Below are 24361 nucleotides of genomic sequence, written 5' to 3' on the forward strand. Positions count from 1 at the left end.
TGATTAGTAAAGGCCTGAGTAGCTGTGAATCCAGTGGTAATTTAAAGAAATTCCCCTGCTGCTTAAGTGCTATATGGCTGTGATTTCAGTTTCTAAAAGGACACAGCTGACTGAGTAGCATTAGCAAAGTGGAAAAGTTGGCATTACTGTGAAAATGACAGAAGTTATTTTGCTACTGCAGAAGGTGTGTGGCACTCTGACATTGCAGCTGGATGATTGAATGCAAATTCAACCTGAAGGCAATTACACTGAGAAAAAAGCAGCAATTAGATATTTTTACTGAGATTAGGAAATATGTATTTGGAGCTGGGACCCTGGTAGATGACATCAGTGCTGCATGCACTAGATTTGGATGAGCAGGTAGATCTCAAGAGGTGGTTTGTTATTTAGACAACCTAATGCCCCATATGAAGCTGTTCAAAAATTCCCCCTCATTTCTAAGATCCGTCCAACATAATGTTAATACAATGATTTATTGACTGCTGCAGGTAGCCATTCTGGTGTGGACTATTTTTTTTCCCAGTACCACAGATTTTTACATTTAACCTTAAGTTCTTCAGTTAAATAATTTATTTCAGTTCAGCACAATCTACCTTATCGATGTTGAAAGGGCTAACCCAAAGTTTAAGTTTGTCCCAACTTACTGTAGGTTCATGAAATACCTAAATAATTAAAGACAGCATCAATTGTATTAACATTTTGGAAGTGTTTACTCAGTGTTTCACAGTTCATCTCTATATATATATATATATGCACTCACCGGCCACTTTATTAGGTACCCCATGCTAGTAACGGGTTGGACCCCCTTTTGCCTTCAGAACTGCCCTAATTCTTCGTGGCATAGATTGAACAAGGTGCTGGAAGCATTCCTCAGGGAGTTTGGTCCATATTGACATGATGGCATCACACAGTTGCCGCAGATTTGTCGGCTGTACATCCATGATGCGAATCTCCCGTTCCACCATATCCCAAAGATGCTCTATTGGATTGAGATCCTGTGAATGTGGAGGCCATTTGAGTACAGTGAACTCATTGTCATGTTCAAGAAACCAGTCTGAGATGATTCCAGCTTTATGACATGGCGCATTATCCTGCTGAAAGTAGCCATCAGAAGTTGGGTACATTGTGGTCATAAAGGGATGGACATGGTCAGAAACAATGCTCAGGTAGGCTGTGGCGTTGCAACGATGCTCAATTGGTACCAAGGGGCCCAAAGAGTGCCAAGAAAATATTCCCCAAACCATGACACCACCATCACCAGCCTGAACCGTTGATACAAGGCAGGATGGATCCATGCTTTCATGTTGTAGACGCCAAATTCTGACCCTACCATCCGAATGTTGCAGCAGAAATCGAGACTCATCAGACCAGGCAACGTTTTTCCAATCTTCTATTGTCCAATTTCCATGAGCTTGTGCAAATTGTAGCCTCAGTTTCCTGTTCTTAGCTGAAAGGAGTGGCACCCGGTGTGGTCTTCTGCTGCTGTAGCCCATCTGCCTCAAAGTTCGATGTACTGTGCGTTCAGAGATGCTCTTCTGCCCACCGTGGTTGTAACGGCCGGTTATTTGAGTCACTGTTGCCCTTCTATCAGCTCGAACCAGTCTGGCCATTCTCCTCTGACCTCTGGCATCAACAAGGCATTTCCGCCCACAGAACTGCCGCTCACTGGATGTTTTTTCTTTTTTGGACCATTCTCTGTAAACCCTAGAGATGGTTGTGCGTGAAAATCCCAGTAGATCAGCAGTTTCTGAAATACTCAGACCAGCCCTTCTGGCACCAACAATCATGCCACGTTCAAAGTCACTCAAATCACCTTTCTTCCCCATACTGATGCTCGGTTTGAACTGCAGGAGATTGTCTTGACCATGTCTACATGCCTAAATGCACTGAGTTGCCGCCATGTGATTGGCTGCTTAGAAATTAAGTGTTAACGAGCAGTTGGACAGGTGTACATAATAAAGTGGTCGGTGAGTGTATATATATATATATATATATATATATATATATATATATATATATATATATATATATATATATATATATATATATATATATATATATATATATATATATATATATATATATATATAAAAGGTAGCATTTAATTTCCAAACTCCTCAGCTCTGGAAACGTGTCTCTAAAATCCTGAGATGTGCAAACATTTTTTGTAGTTAGAATAAAATTACAAAAGTGCTGAAACCCTAAGCAGCTTTAAATAAAGATGAAACACTCTCTTGTTCAGACTAGCCTTTGACTGTGCTATCTAAAAATTCTGCTACCGGAATATTCATTTTATTATCATTCATACTATCATTAATTTTTTTCTAATAATACTTTAAAGCAACGCTGTGTAACCTTTAGCCAATAGGTTTGCTATCCATCTTTAACAACGTGCAACCTTTAGTTTTAGCTTCCCCAAACCAACTGGCAACACTACACTTTTGCAAAAACAGGCAACCTTGGTAATCTGGAATTTGACAGCAAACCAATCTGGACCAGCAGCTTGAGAAGTCATGGGGATACTCTGTCAGAGAACCAAAGATAAGTCTGATCAGGGCAGTGTAATATATGTTTAGTCCCCTAACAGCACTTCTAGCTTAGTTAGCTCTTGTATCTAAGGGAAGTCTAGGTGACATGAACCATCTAAGTGATAGAGTCCAACCCTCTTTAGTTGTAGAGGCGGTTTTTGAGAAGAACAGCCTCTACAGAGCACATAATGATATGTCAATAATGACCTGAAAATAATTTTACATATCTCAAATTAATGAAATATTTACATCAAAAGTCATGCAGTGTTGCTCTTGTTATCATAATTTTTTTTTATTCATTTCAAATCTTGTTTTTTTTATTATGTGTTTAATTACATGTAGTATTCGATATTATCTCCAACTATGCCCCTACAATGTCTTGACAGGGTGAGAAATCTTCAATCAGCATAGCTCAAACATGTTTTACAAAGATTTAAAAATAACATATGAGAGAAAAATAGCTAAAGTTAGCATTTTCTACTAGCCACAAAGAGATGAATTAGGATTTTCCACATGGGAACCAAAAGACCCACTCAAAGAACATGAGGTGTTCCCCTGAGATGTAGTTAGGAGGAAGTCTACTGCTGTGCCAGGAAAGCATCTCACTCTTTGTCCAGACTTTATCAAGTTTAAAATAAGGATTTCCCCTGGTTATACCTGGTTTTCATTTTTCAGTGTAGCCTCTATGACCTAGTACTTTTGTATTTTGAGAAATAAAAAGCATAACTCAAAACATGTTTGATAGTGTAGCTCCATTAATTGACAGAGACGTTCCTCAGTGACTGTGCTTGAATATCTTCTCTGTCAATATCTGCAATAATTACACATGATGCATATATGAAAAGGGAAAATCCTGATATATGAATAGAACACTGCATTTTATACACAGACACATAATATTTGATTCAGCAGACATATCCCATTTCAGAGCTTGAATTGCTATTTTATATTTGTCAATGCAAAATCCAATCCTTTTGGGCGTAGGAGTCTGCAGGCGGCGTCCCACATTTTTCCTGTTGCATAACAGCAAGCTGTTTCCTGGGCTGATGGCAAAAAATGAAAAAAATATAAAAAAGTCACACAGAATTAAGCTGTGGTTCAAACAGGAGCTAAAACCTTCTACTGCGTGCTTCTTCTTTTTAGGGTTGTGATTAAAAGAATTTCATCCTTGAAAATTACCTTCCCACTTCAATGTTTTCTCTTGTGTGTAATCTATCTGGACCCATGCTAAATGTTTCAACAAACAGAAGAAAGCTTTAAAAAAAAAAAAGTATTTCAAAGGAAATAATTTTTTTGCGAGGGGCCATGAGAAGTTTCTTTTTACCCACAGTCTCACTTTTAACTGGCTTGTTTGATCTTATTAAAGCAGGCAGCATTTCTGACTGTTTTATGCTGACAAGGTGTAGACAACAGGGAACTGTAAGAGCTGAATTACAACACATGCAAAATGCTGCCAAGCTGACTCCACATGTACTCCAGGGTCGCCTGGTGAGAAGTAGTCCCTTAATGTTCATTAACTTAGGAGAAACACATCAACGGTATAGAACAAGTCAATTTCAAGGCATCATATAAACTGCAGACAAGCAATGAGCACAACAATCATTAGCAGAGTCCTTCAGGAAAAGGGATAAACTTTATGGATGGGAGCTTGAATTAAAGTTCACCGCATGAATAAATATGTTTATGATCACCGACTAGAGATGTCTTGTATAAAGAGTCTCTTGGAAGCAAAAAAAAGGCCGCTGCTGGGGTAAAATTCAGGCATAAGAAAATGTAGACAACCACAAATATTCAAGAACACCAAACACATTTTATCAAACATGCATGCAGAAAAAATGGGTGGATGGCCAGTTTATGCATAGTTTTTGTAGCTCAACAGATAAGATCAAGCTGTAAGAATGATTAGTCTCTATAAGTGCAAATTAAATTAAGCGGTTCCGTTTTGGAACAATATCCATGCTGGTGGAGGTTAACTGCATCTATATATATATTTCTCAACTTGCTAAAGGGACTATTTATATTAAAAAAAGGAACTTATAACTGCTGAAATTGAACATATTTTTATCCACACATAAAAAAAACAGAAATAAATCAAAATGTCTTTAAATAAATGTAATTGACCATAATATGAGGAGGTAAATAGGATGATTTTCCGATTAAATTAGTATTGCTGCCGTTGAAATAAGATAATCAGATATGTTGAAATGTTTTTATTTATTATTTTATTTTAAACGTAAACCATATTAATCTATTGGCAGATTGTCTTATCTCTTTAAATTAAGGGAAAGTGCAATTTTAGCAAGAAAATGACTTAGTGAGATTTCAGTCTCTGTAGTGCAGCTTGGGGTTTTTCTCAAAGCAAAGTCAAAGCATGAACCTGTATTTCGCAATTTTTGCCCAGCATTAAACAAGATGAAAGTGGAGAGTAGCTGGTAATCTATTGATCTTACTCTGCACAGGAGGTAAAAGTTTTCTGAAAGAAATGTGGTTAATCATCGCACGATCATTATCATCATTCTGTTCTATTCTATTCTATTCTATTTTATTCTATTTTATTCTATTCTATTCTATCACTCTTTTATTCATCAGTGACTATTAGGTTTGATCTGTTGTCTACAATATCTCATTATTAAAAATTTAGAGCCACATTTAAACAAGAAAAAAAATATGAGTATTTTATTCTAAGTTATGATTTAAATGCTCTTTGAGCATCCATCCATCCATCCATCCATCCATCCATCCATCCATCCATCCATCCATCCATCCATCCATCCATCCATCCATCCATCCATCCATCCATCCATCCATCCATCCATCCATCCATCCATCCATCAAAACTGACCTAAACATGCACATTTTTGCAAGTAAAAAAGAAATCTGGATCAATCATTTTTGCTGCTTGACAGAACAATGATCCATCCATCAATCTTTTACTAACTTTAGCCCTAACAGAGGGGTGGTTCCCATCGTCTATGGTCACTGGGTAAAAGGCAAAACCTACTCCTACACCCTCCACTAGCATTTTGCCTTAACCTAACAGTTTGGAAACGTTATATAGAGCTATTGGTACACCAAAGAACTCAGACTGTTTTCTGAACTATTGATAGCCAAGATTTAAAAGGAAAAAAGCTTCCAAACACTCTGTTAAAGTGCACTCAACAAGAACTCGCACATCCTTGGCCTTTCAGTGGGAGCAGCATTGCCACAGAAAAAATACACAAAACACTTAGCTATTAGCAGTCCAGCACTAAATGCCAAAAATAAAAATAAATAAAACCAAAAAATATATATATACATATATATCCCTAACAGCAACCCTAGGTCACAGTAGCACTATATATCCATTCAGAAAAAGATGATGAAGCCCGCAAACTCCTTAGGATGGCTCTCATGCAACTTTGAATGCAATAAATTAGTAAACAGTCCCTTATTTTGCTATTTTGTTTCCAACACAATATGTAAAAAGAGTGAAAAAAAAAGAGAACCATGAAAGGGTTGCAGCTTGCATCCAAATCCTTTTAGGGTTTAACTAAAAGCATTGGCGGTCTGTGGCCTGATGCATCAGAGACAGAAGTGGTCTATAAAAAGAGAAAAAAAACCAGAGTGATGACAGAGACGATGGGAGAGATAAAGTTTGCTTTCTAAAAGCTTCCTTATTTTTCTGGGAATAGCAATGGCAAAGGAAGGGAGAGCGGGGCGCGTTTCCCGGTGGCCCTGTTGCTGCTGTCTGGCAGTGCCCATCTGTCGCATGTTTTCAGGAGAATGAATTACAGCCAATTAGGGTGACAGTGCTGCAGCAACTGGGCAAAGGGTAAACACTGTTAGTGCAGGAAAGACACGAGTTTGTGATATGCATCAGTGATGACGGTGAGCATGTTTTCCCTCAACATTTTCCCTTTTTCTGTTGGCACAACAACTAAAATCAATTTCAGAGAACTTGGTGGAGATTTGAAACAAAAAGGAAGAAAGCAATAGATAATCTTGAAGACTTTTGTTAAAGCTTTGAAACAAAGTTTTGAATTTGGTGCAAGAGCTTTTGGTTTATGTAGGCCTGTCTGTCTGTCTCTATCCAGCCACGTCTACATCGGCTACTTGGAGGGGCAATCCTTTGGTTCGATTTCTGAATCAGTGATTAGTGAACTCTTGTTAAAACTTGGAATAATAACTGCAAACTCTAAAATTAAATAGTGCATAAATAATTAGCTGAAATTTGCGTAAATCTTCAAATTATAAAAAAGTACATCATAGGAACAAGTTTAGTTTTTTCAGTTGCTTTGTGTTTTTTTCCCCTAGCTTTGATGGTTACTGTATTAAAAAACATAACTAAATTAGATGCCTAGATTTGATGAAATGCACATATTTTCACTTCTTTCTGTGTTTGCATGTAGATATGTCAGATAATGGGCATGGGGCTTTTAAACCAAAAGATATTTTTCTGGCAATTTGTTTGACATTTGCTGAGACATATGGCAGTAGAGGGCCTCTCTGCAGACGGACACGTCTCTTGGCTTGGCGGCAGAGCTCGCCCTAGCCACTGGAGGCCAAGCGAGTCAGTGATGCAGGAAATGCTGCTATGAGCACATGTGTGTGTGTGTGTGTGCGTGGGGGCTGATTATCCCCAAGCCTGGTTAAGGTAATGTAGCGGAGAGGAGGGTAAGTCGGCCTGACACTCACATCTAGATCACAGAGGCTGGCAGACTGCTGCAGGATAGAGGTTGTGTGTGGATACTATATGTGTGCAGCACTCAGCTTCATGGCATGTCTGAGATTTATCCACCTGTCTATCTGCATGTCTGCAATGAAATATCAGAAGTGTGTGCACTGAATTTGTTGAAATGATTAGGAAAGATCAATCAAATATAAAAAAAGAGGTTCTTTCTTTACAGTATCTGCTGTAATATCTGTGGACGGTGTCTACCTGTGTGATTTTGGTTGCAATAATAACTTAATGGCTTCGACTAAATCTGATTAAATGGGAAGCGTGCACACACATTGCATCCTGTGTGGCACACTGCCAAGGTATTCAAATGCTGCTTTATCTGACCTTGATGAAGCAGAGAAGGTTGCTTACTGTTGCAGTGCTGAAGGAAAATATGTTTTTTTTTTCCAAACCTGAAACAAAGTCAAGCAGTAAACAGAAGCTTCGATCTGAGTCATTTATTAGAAGCTAGAAAAAATACTTCTTTTTTTGGCTAGGAAGAATATGGGACAAGCATCTCTGAAAAGATGGCAGGAAGTCACATGACTTAGTGTGTGTCTGTTCAGGCAGTAAACATACGGTGACTCATATAATGCCAAGTCAGACGTGCTTTGCAAAAGTTGTTTTTTGAATCAGTTCGCATCAAGCCTTTTTTTCAAAACAGACATCCGCCTCCAGCGACTGCATATTTTTGTATGCCAGGGGAAGTTTCTCTCATTTTTTATCATCAGCGTCTACCTCTTTACAGTTAAAAGCAAATGCCGATTACCTAAAAGGGGTAATGGAAACTTAATGTGACTTGTTTGTCGATGAGGTGATGCACAGTGTTGGACCAGTTCACGCTAATAACGAGTTAGATCCAAGTTTGGTTCAAACAGGTGAATTGCACTATATCAGTACATTCAGAAATTAGCTCTCAGTCCAGACTGGAAACAGTTCCATTTCCTCCAAAGAATCATTCCAACTCAAAGTCTTTTAGTACAGTATGTAGATAGTAATGTCTAAACATCATATCATTACCAGAAGAAGCATTTATTGTGGTGAGAATTAGAATATCTCCCGAAAAACAAACTACTTTTCCATTTAATGCTTGATAAAAGCTAAACATGTATTGCCGTTCCATAATACTTGAAGTCAAAATGGCGCTGAGAAAGACTGTCTGCTTACCTTTTTTGCTTTTTCTCTGTGTACTTGGATTATACTTTGCAGCTATACTGCAGAATAAATGCAAGGTATAAGGGAATACTCTGTGGGCAGTTTTTCTCCAGTCTTCATCAAACCAAAGGTTGTTTTTTTATATCCTGGTTGGAAGCACAGCAGCTTGCTGTAGGATTCACCAGAGATGCCAACAAAGGCATGCTTATCCAGCACCACCAGCGTCGACTATTTGCCTGATAAATGTCAGCTATCTTGTGAACAAAAGGTACAAGTGACTCTTTGAGTGCAAGAAGCTCTGACTCCCATGGCTTTGCCACCCTACGTTTCACCAAAGGTGGATAATCCAGGTACAGACAGTAGAAGGCATGCACAGAGATCAGGTCCGACCATTTGGATTTCCAGCTCTACAATGCAGACTAATCACCTGATTAAGTGAACAGGATGGAGGAAAACAAGAAAGGGTTTTTACTTTTTAGACCTCTGCAATTCACCAAACCTGGCTAAGTGAATAAACACCGGCCTGCGCACTCCTGATGTCTTGAGGAGAAATCTCACATGGAAAAGGAGAGGAGGCAGAATCTGTTTTTAAATAAACTAAGCTTTGTGATTTTATGTCTCTCTGTTACAGTCAGAAGTCTTTCAATCCTCTAAATAAGGGATTAAAAAAAATATAAAAAAATAAATGCTTTTTTTTTTTTTTTACCACTTCCATCATAATGTACAATTATAGAATTGTCCTTTAAAACGAGCTGCCTTGTGTCTTCTTAGCAGGTATCAGGACGTACCCTCACTTGTTGAAACAATTAAAATTTGGCTTACGACTTGTTTATTTGGTATCTAATCTAATTAGATGGTATGCCACTAGTAATGGTACCTAAGAACATTTATCGTAATATTGATAGTGATACTAAAAAGGGAACTAAGTAAGGTATAATCTCTGTTATAAACTATATAAATCTCTCATTGGTGTAGTCAATGGTGGACCATTTGAGAACTCCCCCCATGCTGCCTCCTGTCATCATCTCTTTCAGTTTCCAGAACCCATGCTTTCTGAAAACTCGAGATGGTTCTCAAAGACGTTTAAAGAAAAAAGAAATGTCTTGCAGCAACTCAAGGAATACAGCCCACCCGCCATAGCAACCGTTGGTCATGTTCTATTGTACATTGAAGCTATTTTTTCAGTCTGCCCTGTGTTTGTTGATCACTATGTGGTTTGCTTCTTCTTAAAACAAGACTGTTCCAGAATGAGACAATGATAAAGTCTGGAGGAAATGTTATAGGGGCTGACAAGATAAGGCAGGGGTCTCAAACTGAAATCCCCAAGGGCCAATGTCCTGCAACTTAGATTTGAAGCATAGATGTATATATATCCTTCAAATCACCTATCTCCAGAATGAGCTCAATAGCAGAACTTGAATGCTGCTAGTGAAGAAGTTAGCCATTTGATTCAGATGTGTAGGACAGGGGACCAAGCAGGTTGCAGCAAGCCGGCCCTTGAGGCTTTGAGCTTGAGACTCCTGCTCTAAGGTGAGGAGAAGGGCAGCTAACATCTGCAGCCCGCCCCATGTTCTAAAAAACAAACTGTTAATACAATTACCTTTAGGTGACTCTGAGTCTGAGCACAGTACTGTTAGCAAAAACCACCAGAGGGGAAGGCTGTCTCTGACAAACTTAATAAAAACCGTACATTTTGCATTTTCAGTCGTAAAATAAAATGGACTTAATCGCACTAACAAAACATCCCTTTTTTTGTTTTTTTCTTCACTTAAAACAATGGCTGTACATATACATACATATGCATGCAGTGGCTAAACATTTAAACTAAATGTCTGACTCCTGTAGGCAATATGGCCCCAGAGGGGACATAGTGTCCTGTCTCCTTTTTCCAAACCCAGATAGATTCACCTTTTGCCTATAATGAACAATTAGAATCTTTAGAAATAGATGGAGAAGATGGGGTCCAATAAAAAACAAATGATTGGCTGTGGCAGCTCACGTAAATGAAAAACCAAAAAAGGAAGAGGGAATATTCTGTACCCTGTGAGCGCTTGAAAGTCAAATTAATATTTTTTTTTTCACAAGCTATCTTAGCTAACAAATTCTGGTTCTAGAAAGACTGATAATATTTTAATCAACACTTTGATCTCTATCACATTTAATACAGAAGAATATGTGATCAGATTCTATTTCGCCCCACCCCATGAATGGTAAACTGATTTTTATAAGATTATTGATGATGATGATGATGATGACATCATCAACCATTTGCAAAATTTCTTATTCAGATTATTTTTAGAAAAAAAAAAGAAAACTATATAATAAGTTTTGATTTGAAAAGTAGGGATGTCTGTTGACATCATAAAATGGAAACTATCTCTTTAATAAAACAATTTAGGAGTAAATAAAGCAAAAGAAGGTTTTTTTCTTTTTTAAAGTCATCCTTCTTATAGTAAATCTAAGTCTTCTCTCTTCCATCATCTACCATTTCCTCCTGTTATTTAAATTTGTGTGTTCAGTATGTACTGATGTTCTACTGAAAATGCAATGTTAACAAGCAGCCAAAAATAGCACCTGCATCGTCTGCTGCTCATGTAAACACTCAGCAGCTGCCAGCACCTAATGTGGATGAGCCACACACAGAACCAGAGTGCTGCACGATGTGCAAGCGATGCTCAAACCCTACTGGGACTTATACAATTAGCTCAGGAGGGTCTTCATATGCACAATGGTAGCATGGTAGTGTTAATCGGTGTGATATAAATAACTTTTGTTTTTATTTTGTTTATTTTTTGCCTTTAATAAGACCTATGTGGTATTCAAATTGAATAGGAGCAATACATATACGAGAGAATGTGACATGTGATCCATGTTGCTTGTTCTGCCTGATGCCTGGCGAAGAGGAAGATGAGAGCCTATAAACCTGAGTATACCAATCAAAATGCTTTAAAATATTGTTTCCTGCTCATTTCTTTATAAACAGTAAAATTACTCTGATTCTGTTCAATTGCAAGTGTCTGTTAGCAGTCTGCTTCTTCTTTTTCACACTACAATGTTAAAGGTGACTACTATTACTTTGTCCATCGTTTTTGGTAGAAAGGCTGTATTCTGACAATAAATTGTTTATTTTTATGCTACTATAAACATTTAAATGTTTTAATGTTTAACTTTTCCAGGAAGTATGAATAAAGTTGTTGTTATATTTTGAAGAGTAAACTGGATATGCTAAAATCAGACCAAACAGGAATCTAAGAAATCAGTTGTTGGCAGTACTCGAGTTGAGGGGGGATGAAGGGGGATAGCATCCCTTTCTAAAAGAATCTTAAAAATCCTCCCCCTTTTTAAATTAACTATCCCCCTCATACCACCCAGAGACATTGTATTACTGAATGTGTAGAATTTCTACTATATATTAACAGTAATGGCAGTAATATTGCCCTTTCAACATTTGGCGGGCTGTGGACATCCGAGTAGCCTGAACAAAATAAATAAAATCAAACAAGTGTCATACCATGATTATGAAGCTGAACCTAGTGGGAAATTAGTCCCATACTATTTAGGTACAGTGATAGCCATGCCAGTCCAGGGACTGACTGCACTGTAAGGTGCCTTGGTCAAGCTCCATGAACCAGCGTACCCGACATGGAACAACCAAACCATGCATATTGCTTTAGTTTAATGCACTGTATTAATTAGGCTAGGTATGCTTCCAAAAAAATAAAACAATTTCACAATCCCCCTCCTTTTTTTTTTACAACTAGACTAGTGGATGTTGGACACAACCTTTGTGATCAGTGTAGCTCCTGCATTGATTTAATTCTTCTTTTGCACATATAGGAATTAAAGTCTTGGTCTGGAGATACATCTTTAAAATTACTGTTAAGTAATAGCCCCGCCTCCAGCAACAGGGCTGCTTTAAATTCCTAAAAAGTTACCGGTAAGGGTGATACTTATTACTGACATGTAAAATGTCTTCTTCTAAAAAAGCATTATTGATTCCCTCCTGACAAAAATCTGTAGGAGAGGTACTCCAAAGCCCACTGGTCTGAATCATCATTTGATGGATGAGCCTGATGCTTTGACTGCAAGGAGTTTTAGCCTGGAGCTAAGGTGACACAACTGTAAGACAGGTTATCTGCAGCTTGAGTAGATATGCTCATTTAGCTGAAAGTATCATTAATCAAACCACAAAGGATCTACATAAAGCATGCAGGTGAAAATACTGTGCAGCACTGAAGAATCAGCAAATAAGCCCCCCAACACACCACCCCCTTTTTCTACAGCCACAAAAAGGGAGAGAAAAAAAATAAAAATAAGAGAGAGACTTTTTATTGGAGGGCCAGAAACGGTCGGTGATCAAACTTCAACAACCAAAATAGCCACAGTGATTTAGTGGAGCGAAAATCCATTATGGCTCCATCCAAAGGTAATGACTTTTTCAAGCCTCCCAGCTGATTCTCCAGAACAAGAGTGGAAGGAGAAAACACACACAGTGGACAAATCAGGCCTTTGTTCAGAACAGTGTGGGGTCCTGAAAGAGACTTTAGGTCGTTCATTCTCTCAGTCTTTCCTAATGGCAGCAGAGGCAGTTGCTGCAGCATCTCTATCAAAGCCAAAGCCACTGTCTAGCTTCAAAATGGCAACTGGGTGGCATGTTTTGAACCACAGATCTATTAGTATCGAACCGCATCTTGTTAATCTAAAGCATTCCACTACAGCGGTGATTACTATGGATGCAATACTCAACAGATATTGGATTTGGTGTCTTTTTACACAAAAAATTACAATCAATCATGTACAATTATGAGAAAAGAGGGTTTAAAGGAATAGTACACCCAAAACATGATTAGCCTTCATTTTCTACTCACCCCCATGCTGAACAACACTCTGGAGTACTTTTTTGATATCTCAAATGCATCTGGAGATCTGGGAGGCTTCTTGCTGTCTGCTGACATTCAAATAATGGAGGTCTATGGTGACCGAGACAGAAAGGTCCATAAAAGTCCACAAAAAACGTGTCAATATTCCTCCATAATGCTCGTCCAATGTATTCCAAGTGTCCTGAGTGGGTAGCATCCAGAATTTACTCGAAACGAAGTCATTTAGAATGTTTTTAGAGCATAAACAGTAGTGTATAGGATTTCCTGAAAGCGCGCACACGCGCGCTCACGACGCTACGGAAGCCGGCAGACCAAACCAGCGCATTCAGCTCGGCAAAGAACTCATGCTCTTCCTCAACACTGAAGTCCTCAGATATTTTTCTTTCGTTGTTTCTTTCTTTGCACAGGTAAACAGCACATTTCTTCTTCTACGCTTGCATTATTGGAAGAGCAGACGCTGAATGCGCACTTTCATCTGGTTTGATCTGCCGGCTTCCGTAGCGTCGTGAGCGCGCGTGTGCGCGCTTTCAAGAAATCCTATACACTACTGTTTATGCTCTAAAAACATTCTAAATGACTTCGTTTCGAGTAAATTCTGGATGCTACCCACTCAGGACACTTGGAATACATTGGACGAGCAGTATGGAGGAATATTGACACGTTTTTTGTGGACTTTTATGGACCTTTCTGTCTCGGTCACCATAGACCTCCATTATTTGAATGTCAGCAGACAGCAAGAAGCCTCCCAGATCTCCAGATGCATTTGAGATATCAAAAAAGTACTCCAGAGTGTTGTTCAGCATGGGGGTGAGTAGAAAATGAAGGCTAATCATGTTTTGGGTGTACTATTCCTTTAACTCTTCCTGTTTCGATGACTCACCGTCAAGGTGCCTTTTCTTCCTGAATCATCATAGACATTTAAAGCTGTGCATGACTCTATAGATAGAAAGGCTCTAATGATGTTTAACAAAATCTAAAACTAAGAGTGTTATATTTGCTCTGTTTTGAAGCTGTTGAGCTGCAGCATATCTGTGTGTCATTTTTATAACTGCTTATAATGTATGTGAGAGGAAGCAGAGCCATCCTAAGAGAACCTGTACATGCATACTCTGCAAAGTATCACCAAGATAGGATTAAAACCAAGGACCTTAATGCTACAAGGCACCAAATCCACTAAATGCACCACTGCACATTCTAACTTGTGAAGCAGAGGTTAAAAAAAGGATATTAAGAAGAAATCTAAAACATACTTTAAGGTTTTCAGAAGAATTTTTGAGCTAGAATCCATATTTTTAGACAAGTGAGACTGCATCTGATGCATCCCTTTGGTAAGTGTTAACACCCATCAGCAATGATCATTGTTCTGAACATTACCACATGCAAGCTCGGGGTGCTTTCACTGATGTCAGGCAGTGCAGAACCTTTGATTTAAATAGGAAGTATAGCTCAGTAAACATTTAACCAAAGCTGAGCTGTAACATAGCTTCCTGACAAAGTTTTACAGCAAGATTTCTATTGATTCTCTTAAGCTGCGTAGCCTAGCAGCTAAACTAAATCTTACCCACACATAGGGCCTCACAGCTGTGGGTGGATGTAAATAAACTCCTGTGCTGTGCAAAATCCAGTTACATGAAGTGAATAAAGGTACTTGAATAAAAGAGAAATGACAAAGTTAGGGTGCAGAAGGCACATCATTAGCAAGCAGATCTCATTTACGGAAACACAGAAAGTCTCTGCGACTTCAATCGGCTTCTCGAGAGCTGTTTATGGTGTCTTGCTTGTGACAGCATTCTGTTATTTTCTTTTTCTCTGATTTAGGGTTCAGTGTGGTGCCTTTGCAAAGGCATTCATACACCTTGAACTTTTTGCATTTCAAACTTCAGTATATTTTACAGTGTTTATGTCATAGATCATCACAAAGTACTGTGGTGTAGTTAGTGTTATAAAATCTAACTCTGCCTTGAAATTTTGCAGACCTTTTTCATTGACCGGTTTTCTGTGTGGATGGGTTTGCTAAATGAAAAGCTTTATATATACGCTTTTAAATCAAACACAACCTAGGATCTATTGTACATACAAAACTGGCAAAATCTAGATTTGTATTTTTTATATCACATTAAAGGTAGATAAATACATCAAACTGTGCTTTTTTTTAGATTTGAATTATTCCTCTGCTATGTACTTGCTAAAGGAGCTGATATAATAAACAGTGTGTGAAGCCTCATTAAAACATGTCCTTGATTAGAGCCATCTTTAGGCCACTGTGTTAATGCCACCCTTGAAATTATTATGGTAGAGTTCTTTACAGAGGCAAATAACCATCTCTAATCCTCTAAAACTGCTAATTTACAGGTGACATTCGCTCTTCCGGGTCTATGTTTTACCCTAAGCATTTACAAACAAACAGAAAGTGTTTCAGGCTCAGAGTGACAAGTTAATGTTCATCAATATTTTTATATGAAGAGGCTAGATGGCAGAAATTACAATGCACAGGTGAGCAAGAGGATTGGTTACGTTAAAGTAAATTTACACAAACTTACAAACAAAGCTGCTGACGCTATATTAAATCAAATGCAAACAGTAGGTATTACTCATCTTATCAGGCTGATGAAAACTGAACCCAAAGGATCTAAACTCCCATCTCCCGACTCCCCTGATTCACGTTTATATCAGACAGTTTTTTGTTTTTTATCTGTCATTACATCAAGAGCTGAATGATGAGAAAAACCTGCTGCTGGGCTTCAGGAAATACTTTACATAAAGTGATAGAAATAGATAAAAACATACATTTCAACTCAGCGCAACCAAATCATAGCAATAGCAACACCTATTAACTAAGTAAGGAAGATTAAAAGTTAGCTATTTGGGCATCAGTTGTTTATCAAATAGATAAAAAGCATAGATTTAACAATCTACATAAAAAGAGTGTATACTTTTTACAGTGAAGGGAATTTTGTCTATGGCTCATTTCAGCTGCAAGAGAGGAATACTTTCAGCAGATAACAGGAAGGCTTAACGAAAAACAGCAAAGTTTCTTCTTCTTGCAAGATTTCAATTTCAATTTCATCTCTTTTAACTTTTGACAAACGTTTTGAAAATCCAAACTGTTGTTTTACAAATGCTAAGCACCTAATTGCTAATATCAGACAATGAATAAATGGACAGTTACCTCTGTAATAATTCATTTTTGTGGTTGTTAAGATAAAGACCTTTCTTAGAAGACACCTCTCTCAAATTCCCTTTGTGCATCTGCTCTTTATGGCAGCAAGGCTAGAAAACGTTCTTTGCATATTCCAATCAGAAATGGGAGGTCTGTATCAGCTTTAAGAGGGGCAGTAAAAAGCAAAAAAAAAACTGATCAGTGCATCTCTACTCAGAAGAAATGTTAATATTGAAGACATCTGATATCAAATGGAATAATTGTTCAAATATCACCCATATTATGTTCTAAAACAGAGAAACCAAATTCTCTGTCTTCTGTAAAAGTGGAAAAACAGCATTTTCTTCCAAATGACACAATCGGGGAAATATAGCAAAAATAAGACATTGGATTATTTAACCTGTACTAAAATGTACAAGTGCTACAGTTTCCATTAACGATTTTCAGCTCAACAAGGCCTGGGAAGATTTTCAAGAGGTATTGATTCCACACTGATATGCATCAGCCAGATAGGGAAGCAACAGAGGGTTTTTTTCTGCTATTCTACTTGTGCAACTATTGCATGGACTTACCTTTCATACCGAATTTGGAGCGTCTGCCATACTTGTTGATGAGAACAAAAAGGACGAGGAGGAGGACGCAAGCGAAGCCTGCTAAACCCACAGCGATGGTAACCTAGGAAGCAAAGGAGCTGTCAGACTAGAGCAATTGGAAAAACTGGTATTAGGATTGATAATTGAAATTTAAAGTCACAGTCTACTATAAATTGACCAGAAGTAACTCCAAGTAAATGGCTTTTATATTTATAAATAAAACTGATGGGTTGATCTCTGCTTGGACTACTTACACTATATTGCCAAAAGTATTTGCTCACCCATCCAAATTATTGGAATCAGGTGTTCCAATCACTTCCATGGCCACAGGTGTATAAATTCAAGCACCTAGGCATGCAGACTGTTTTTACAAACATTTGTGAAAGAATGGGTCGCTCTCAGGAGCTCAGTGAATTCCAGCGTGGAACTGTGATAGGATGCCACCTGTGCAACAAATCCAGTCGTGAAATTTCCTCGCTCCTAAATATTCCACAGTCAACTGTCAGCTGTATTATAAGAAAATGGAAGTGTTTGGGAACGACAGCAACTCAGCCACGAAGTGGTAGGCCACGTAAACTGACGGAGCGGGGTCAGCGGATGCTGACGCGCATAGTGCGAAGAGGTCGCCAACTTTCTGCAGAGTCAATCACTACAGACCTCCAAACTTCATGTAGCTCAAGAACAGTGCGCAGAGAGCTTCATGGAATGGGTTTCCATGGGCGAGCAGCTGCATCCAAGCCATACATCACCAAGTGCAATGCAAAGCGTCGGATGCGGTGGTGTAAAGCACGCCGCCACTGGACTCTAGAGCAGTGGAGACGCGTTCTCTGGAGTGACGAATCGCGCTTCTCCATCTGGCAATCTGATGGACGGGTCTGGGTTTGGCGGTTGCCAGGAGAACGGTACTTGTCTGACTGCATTGTGCCAAGTGTAAAGTTTGGTGGAGGGGGGATTATGGTGTGGGGTTGTTTTTCAGGAGCTGGGCTTGGCCCCTTAGTTCCAGTGAAAGGAACTCTGAATGCTTCAGCATACCAAGACATTTTGGACAATTCCATGCTCCCAACTTTGTGGGAACAGTTTGGAGCTGGCCCCTTCCTCTTCCAACATGACTGTGCACCAGTGCACAAAGCAAGGTCCATAAAGACATGGATGACAGAGTCTGGTGTGGATGAACTTGACTGGCCTGCACAGAGTCCTGACCTCAACCCGATAGAACACCTTTGGGATGAATTAGAGCGGAGACTGAGAGCCAGGCCTTCTCGTCCAACATCAGTGTGCGACCTCACAAATGCGCTTCTGGAAGAATGGTCAAAAATTCCCATAAACACACTCCTAAACCTTGTGGACAGCCTTCCCAGAAGAGTTGAAGCTGTTCTAGCTGCAAAGGGTGGACCGACGTCATATTGAACCCTATGGATTAGGAACGGGATGTCACTTAAGCTCATATGTGAGTCAAGGCAGGTGAGCAAATACTTTTGGCAATATAGTGTATGTTGCACCGTATTTGAACCACTAGATTTTTGCATTTTTTATTCAAAATGATTGTAAGTCTCTTTCAGCTTTTTTAATAGTTTATACTTCACTACATGAAATAAATATCAAGTTTAACTTGATCAATGTCAGATCTGTAATCTTAAAAGCACATTAAAATAAGAAAAAAAAATGTGTGTTCATTTTAGAACAGATAAATACAGTAAGCATATAAAAAATAAGGCGAACAGGTGTAAAAATTGATTTTCTTTCCTTTTATCTGCTCTTATTTCAGCCTAATAGCTCATATGATTGAACCAAGCTGTTGTTCGAATGTGTTTGTCTTTTGTTAATGCTGTACAGGCTCTTGTTTTTTACATTTTTTTTTCAGAAGACTTTCAAGTTAATTTTATTATCAGACAACCACAAACTGATTAAATAAAATACTGTCTTTAAAACAGGGTTTTCCTTTATTAAGAAAAAAAGGAACCCCGACAAAACCGCAGCTATGTGAAAGAGTAAACCCCACATAATGACTGAATTCAAATACTGAATAACACATTTATTCAAAGGCAAACCCAACAAAGAGTGGTCCAAAATTCTCTCACAGCGATGTACAATGCCTTTTGCCAGTAATCTAAAATGCATAATTGCTGTTGTTGCTGCCAAGGGTGCAACAAATTAGAGTTTCTTATTTTCCCTTAAGAAGTTAAATCAGGATTTGGAAACTGCTTCTGCGTTTATTCAGGTTTTTTGTCAGATGTTAGAATTAGACAGACTATCTACACATGTAGGTGAGACAAAGGAGTAAATAGAAGAATGGTGGAATTCTCATGGTTTGCTAAAAGCCCAAGGCCTTATAAAATAGAACTGTTATCCTTTTTTTAGACTGATGACAGTCATTGAATTTGCTTTTGCTATCTCTCCTTAGATTTCAGTAGATAAAGGTATTATATGGGGCTTTTTTTTTAATCTTTTTTTTTTTTTTTTATGATTTATAGATTCTACCAGTCTGGGAACGATCAGGTCCAGGTATAGCCATCAGCTGTTTAAAGCTCAAACAGGATATTTTTTACACTTTTACTTTGGTCTGAATTGGGTGATTGGGAATTTCTATCTTTTTCAATGACAGAATATTCCAACTGAACCAGAACTTAACAATATAAATCACATTAGAACATTCAGTTAGTTTCTTGGTCATACAGCAATAAATATACTAAGTGTGGGCTATGTATTCTAGTCAAAAACGAAGCAATTGTATTCATATCATAAGTATATTTTTAGTTACTATTTCGAGTATAAGTATTCTAGATACTGTATAATACCAAGCAAAAATAGCGAGGACTTCAAAGTTATATTTTTTGTTGTTTTCATATTTACACAAATTCATGGTGTCAAAGGCAAATATGAGCCAGAGTTTTTTAAAAACAGACTAACACCTCAGGTGTGGAAACGGGGATGCATGGTGATGTTTAATGCTAACAAGCTGCTGCTCCGTATCTAGATGTTCTCTTAATTATTATTTTTTTTCATTCTAGATAATTTTATGGATTCTATTTATTGTAATTTAAGTTTTCTAACATTTTAGGACACACATGTACTGTAGTACTAACAAGACAATTTTCCATTTCAAATTATAGAAGTCACGGATAATGAAAAAAGTCAATATGCAGTAACTCATAGAGAGAGCTCGTTTTTAACTATGATTTTTAGGAATTTACTTTATAAAGACAATAAATCTGCTTGCTATAATTTTATTCTACATTTTTTAATGTTAGAATGAAAATTATCAAAATGCATATTTTTGGCCATGACATAATGTCATCAATTATTACCATACATGCTGTAGATAAACTTTTCTGTATTAAATGTAAGAAAATTGAAAAGAATTACACCTGTTTTTGAGCCCCAATAATTATTTTACTCTTTAATTTTAATAAAAGGCTTCAGAAATTATCTGCCTCAGCAGGTTTTGCAGCAGTGACATGCTATATTCAGTATGGTGAATGGTGCCACAGCATTTTTTCTCTGCGGGGACGTGGTCATAGCAGGAGACACACGTTCTCAATTAATAACCAGATAGCGGCTTACTTCCATCAGGTATCAGAGGACGGTATGCCAATGACCGGTATGCAGCCTACCCAGGAAAGTAGAGCTGTCACACAAGAGTGACAGCAGCCATTATGAATGTTATTAATTACACCTGTGCAGTTCCTACTCTCATATGTCAAAATGTCTGCCATTTATAAGTCTATTAAGAGCCCATTAAAGGTTAGCTCTATCTACTGGGGCATACTGGAATAGTTCACCAGCAGCAGTTTTCAGGAAGAGAAAAATATGAGAAAATATAAGAAATAATGGCCTGTTTAATAATGCATAACACAGTCCATGGCATACCGAGACACTTTTTAAAGTCTTGATTACCAAACTGCTTTTTGTCCATGGAGTAATATTAAAAATGCACAAAATACACACACATACTCACTTAATGCTTTTATCAACATCTGCAACATTCAGCAGAACTTTAACATTGGTAGCCTCCAAAATATCTGTATTTATTTTTACCTTTTTTTAAAATGTTTGTTTCATTTGAACAACCCACTTTATCGAGTTGCTAAATACATGTGGATACAGTGCCACCTTTGCTCAAAGATCAGTAGATAGTAGGGGTCAGTTTTTCCATCATGTATACATGTTGAATTATCTGTTTCCATTCACCTATTTTGGGAGGGTTCAGATCTTTTTCAATTTAGTGTGATTAGTTCTTTGCAACCAATAATAAAATTATATATTGCTGAATTACGTTGAAATCCTGATTTTAAATGACCCAGAATAAGTAAAAGAAGGGATTCTATGATGCTTCCATTTCCAGAATTTTCATAAGTTCCACCTTAATATGTCTTTTATTTTTGGATAACTGAAAAATCCCAGATGTGTGATGTCCAATTTATCAACATTTTCTCCAACAACATGGTGTCGAAGGGTTCTTTGCAAAATCAGAATCAACACAGGGCAATAAAATATCAAACTTTCAATTTTCATTTAAACTATTTCCATTACTTTTGAGACCTCTTTTGGAATCCTTCCATATCTTATCCACATTGTGACTGCTATCAGGATATCTAATTATAATTCCAACTTTTATTTTATATATCAGGTTTTCTTGGTAGTATCAGGTGAGAGCCTCTTATACAAATTCCAAACATGTCTTTCAGTTTGCATTTTCTTTTTTATATAGGAACAAAACATTGTTAATCTCTCATTGTCTTTGTCATTTTTATTTTTAGTGTTACATTTTAAAACATTTAATAACTTTTTATGTTTAAACAGTTTTTTTTTTGCTGTAGGGTTCTTCATATGTCATAAACAAACTGAAGCTAATACACCTATTTTAAACCATGGCTATAGTACTAGACAACAACAAAAAACAAACTGTTGGGGTAATATGCAAAAAATAATAAAATCAACCAGCTCCCTGGTAATGTCTTGATCCTCTGTCTTTAACATTTCCTTTAATAAAAAAAAAGAAAAAAAAAAACTCACCCCGAATGTATCTTCTTCTGGTTGGCCTGTATCACCCTCAGGATTCTCATCTGCAAAACATGAGCAGGAGAAAAGTCACCTGAGACTTAAAGAGGGAATAAACTGCTTAACGGCGTTGGTTTACTCCTTCGTTGTAAATGTGTATAATGGCCCTACTCTCTTTTATTCATGCGTTTTATAAGCAGCCAAGCTCAATTTTGTCATAAAACACAATCAATACAGCAGACTAATGCATTTTCCCAATGTAAACTTGTGTAACTCCCCTAAATGACCATGGTTCTGCATCTGTTATCACATTAAACAAAAATAATATTTACATGGATTAATGGACAGCCTAAAAGGCCAGAAAACCACAGACTTGACTTAGTCTAGAGTCTTTCATTTTAAGCACTGATATTGGCATATCAGAAAGAAAAAAAAAACACTTTTTTTGTTGCACCTTATACATGTGTATAAATATCCACTTACTTTTCAAAGACAGTTTGTCACATTAATTAATTACACACTGATTTAAATTAAATTTGATTTAACTTTTAACTGGACAATTCTAATGCACAATTTAGCTTTCAATCAATTTATTGATTGTAGCTGCAGCTGAATGTTTGGGATGGGGTAAAACTTTAAATGTTTTACATAGTTTGGAAGGCATTGCTTTCAGTACAACTCTGCTTTAGCTGTAGTATCCCTCCCATTAGCTTTGACCATCCTACCTGCTGCGCTGCTAAAGAAAAGTTCCTATTGCCACAGCCATGTTTCATCATGGGGAGGGTGTATTTGGGGTGTTAGTTATTCACCTCTCATAAGTCCTGATCTACTAAGACCCAAATAAGAAGCTAAAAAAATGGTAGTTTAAACAACAATTGCATATGCAATTTCAGGGTATGTTAGGGGTGATTACAAATTTTGTTAACAGGAGCAAAGTGTGGCTTACTGTCCTCTGTCCTCTTCTTTTTTTTGTGCACTACTAGCTGTTTTCAAAGCTTAGTACATCAGACTTTTTTTTTTTGCACATCAGAAATGGCAATTTTCAACAACACTGCACACAGATGACACATATGGTGGCTATGATGAGAAGATATAGTCAAAGGAGGAGAGTAAGCGTCTTCTCTGTTCATGTAGAATTCAAAAAACATAATGAGAACCCATTACCTATGAGATGATTTAACCGCCTCTGGCATCTGCATCATTCTAAATGTTGCAACATTGCCATGTACATTTTTAATTTCTTATTTTTGATAACCAATATCACTCAGAAACATTTATCACATTGTCTTCTGAGACACAAAAAGATGTGTCTAACAAATAGAGGAAATAACAATTGAGCACAGCATCTTTATATTCATCAATTTTGTTCAAAAAAATTACTTGTAGCAGCTTTTTTTTTTTTTTACTTAACCTGATGATTAAATTGTGATTAAAAAACACCCCTACAAAATGACACCAGAAAAAACTACTCTTATGGCAACACCACTCTACCTAGCCAAGAGAGAGTGCAGTGTTGCAAGAAGCTCTTTTAAAAAATATCATTGCTTAATAAACTATATGTATCTACTATTTGAAATTTGTACTATCCAAATTTGTCGGTATGCAAATAAAATTTTCCATTTTGTGTCTGTCATTGTATCACTGCTTCCTTTTCATTGCAAAGAGGCCAGACATTTTTAGCATCTGAGTTTGCCTCTGATTTTAAAACATGCTAAATATAGACATGGAAGTTGCAATTCAGCTTCAGGTTTGATAAATATCATTTTGCAAGATAAGTGATACATTTACACATGCTCCTCCCAGTATTAGCATATGCTCTGCATAATCATGCTAAATGTTTGAGCCTACTCTTCTGCTTATTTTAGAAATGCAAACACTGTGTGCAACCATTTTTAATGCTATTTCTGACATTTTGAACTGAAAAAGCTTCCTGGATGCGAAGCGAAATGTCTTCAAACTTGGAAACAAAGTCAAGTGGATTGTTTTTTTTTTTGTTTTTTTTTTTGGAATCAGTTCAATTCAGTTTATTTATATAGTGCCAATTCAAAACACATATCATCTCAAGGCACTTTACAGTTCACCAGATCATACAGTCAGATTAGTTCCAAGTTTTCTTTTAAAGGAAAACCAGTTGATTGCATCGACTTATTGACTAGAAGGCAATCCCTCACACTAAGCATGCAGGTAGTGACAGGGGAAAGGAAAAACTCCCTTTTAACAGGAAGAAACCTCCAGCAGAACCAGGCTCAGTGTGAGCGGCCATCTGCCGAGGCCGACTGGGGTTGAAGGAGACAGAAGCAGACAGAAAAATAAGCCGAGATACAAAAGGCAAATGAACAGGAAACACA

The 24361-nt window shown here is 37.5% G+C and overlaps 1 protein-coding gene across 2 annotated transcripts in view; it reads right to left on the reverse strand.

Annotated features, from left to right (window-relative positions):
* The window catches only part of ntrk3b (neurotrophic tyrosine kinase, receptor, type 3b), a 374712-nt gene that overhangs the window by 146456 nt on the left and 203895 nt on the right, over positions 1–24361 (reverse strand). The window contains exons 9-10 of one of the 2 annotated variants that reach the window (XM_038292890.1): positions 22029–22078; positions 17004–17097 (exon numbers count right to left, since the gene is read on the reverse strand). In XM_038292890.1, coding sequence (XP_038148818.1) covers positions 17004–17097; positions 22029–22078 — 144 coding nt within the window. Of the gene's footprint in view, positions 1–16994; positions 17098–22028; positions 22079–24361 lie in introns of both variants that reach the window. The other variant, XM_038292888.1, reaches the window with a different exon arrangement.

Source organism: Cyprinodon tularosa, unplaced genomic scaffold (assembly GCF_016077235.1).
Source record: "Cyprinodon tularosa strain WSP-4 unplaced genomic scaffold, ASM1607723v1 ctg319, whole genome shotgun sequence".
NCBI classification, from domain to species: Eukaryota; Metazoa; Chordata; class Actinopteri; order Cyprinodontiformes; family Cyprinodontidae; genus Cyprinodon; species Cyprinodon tularosa.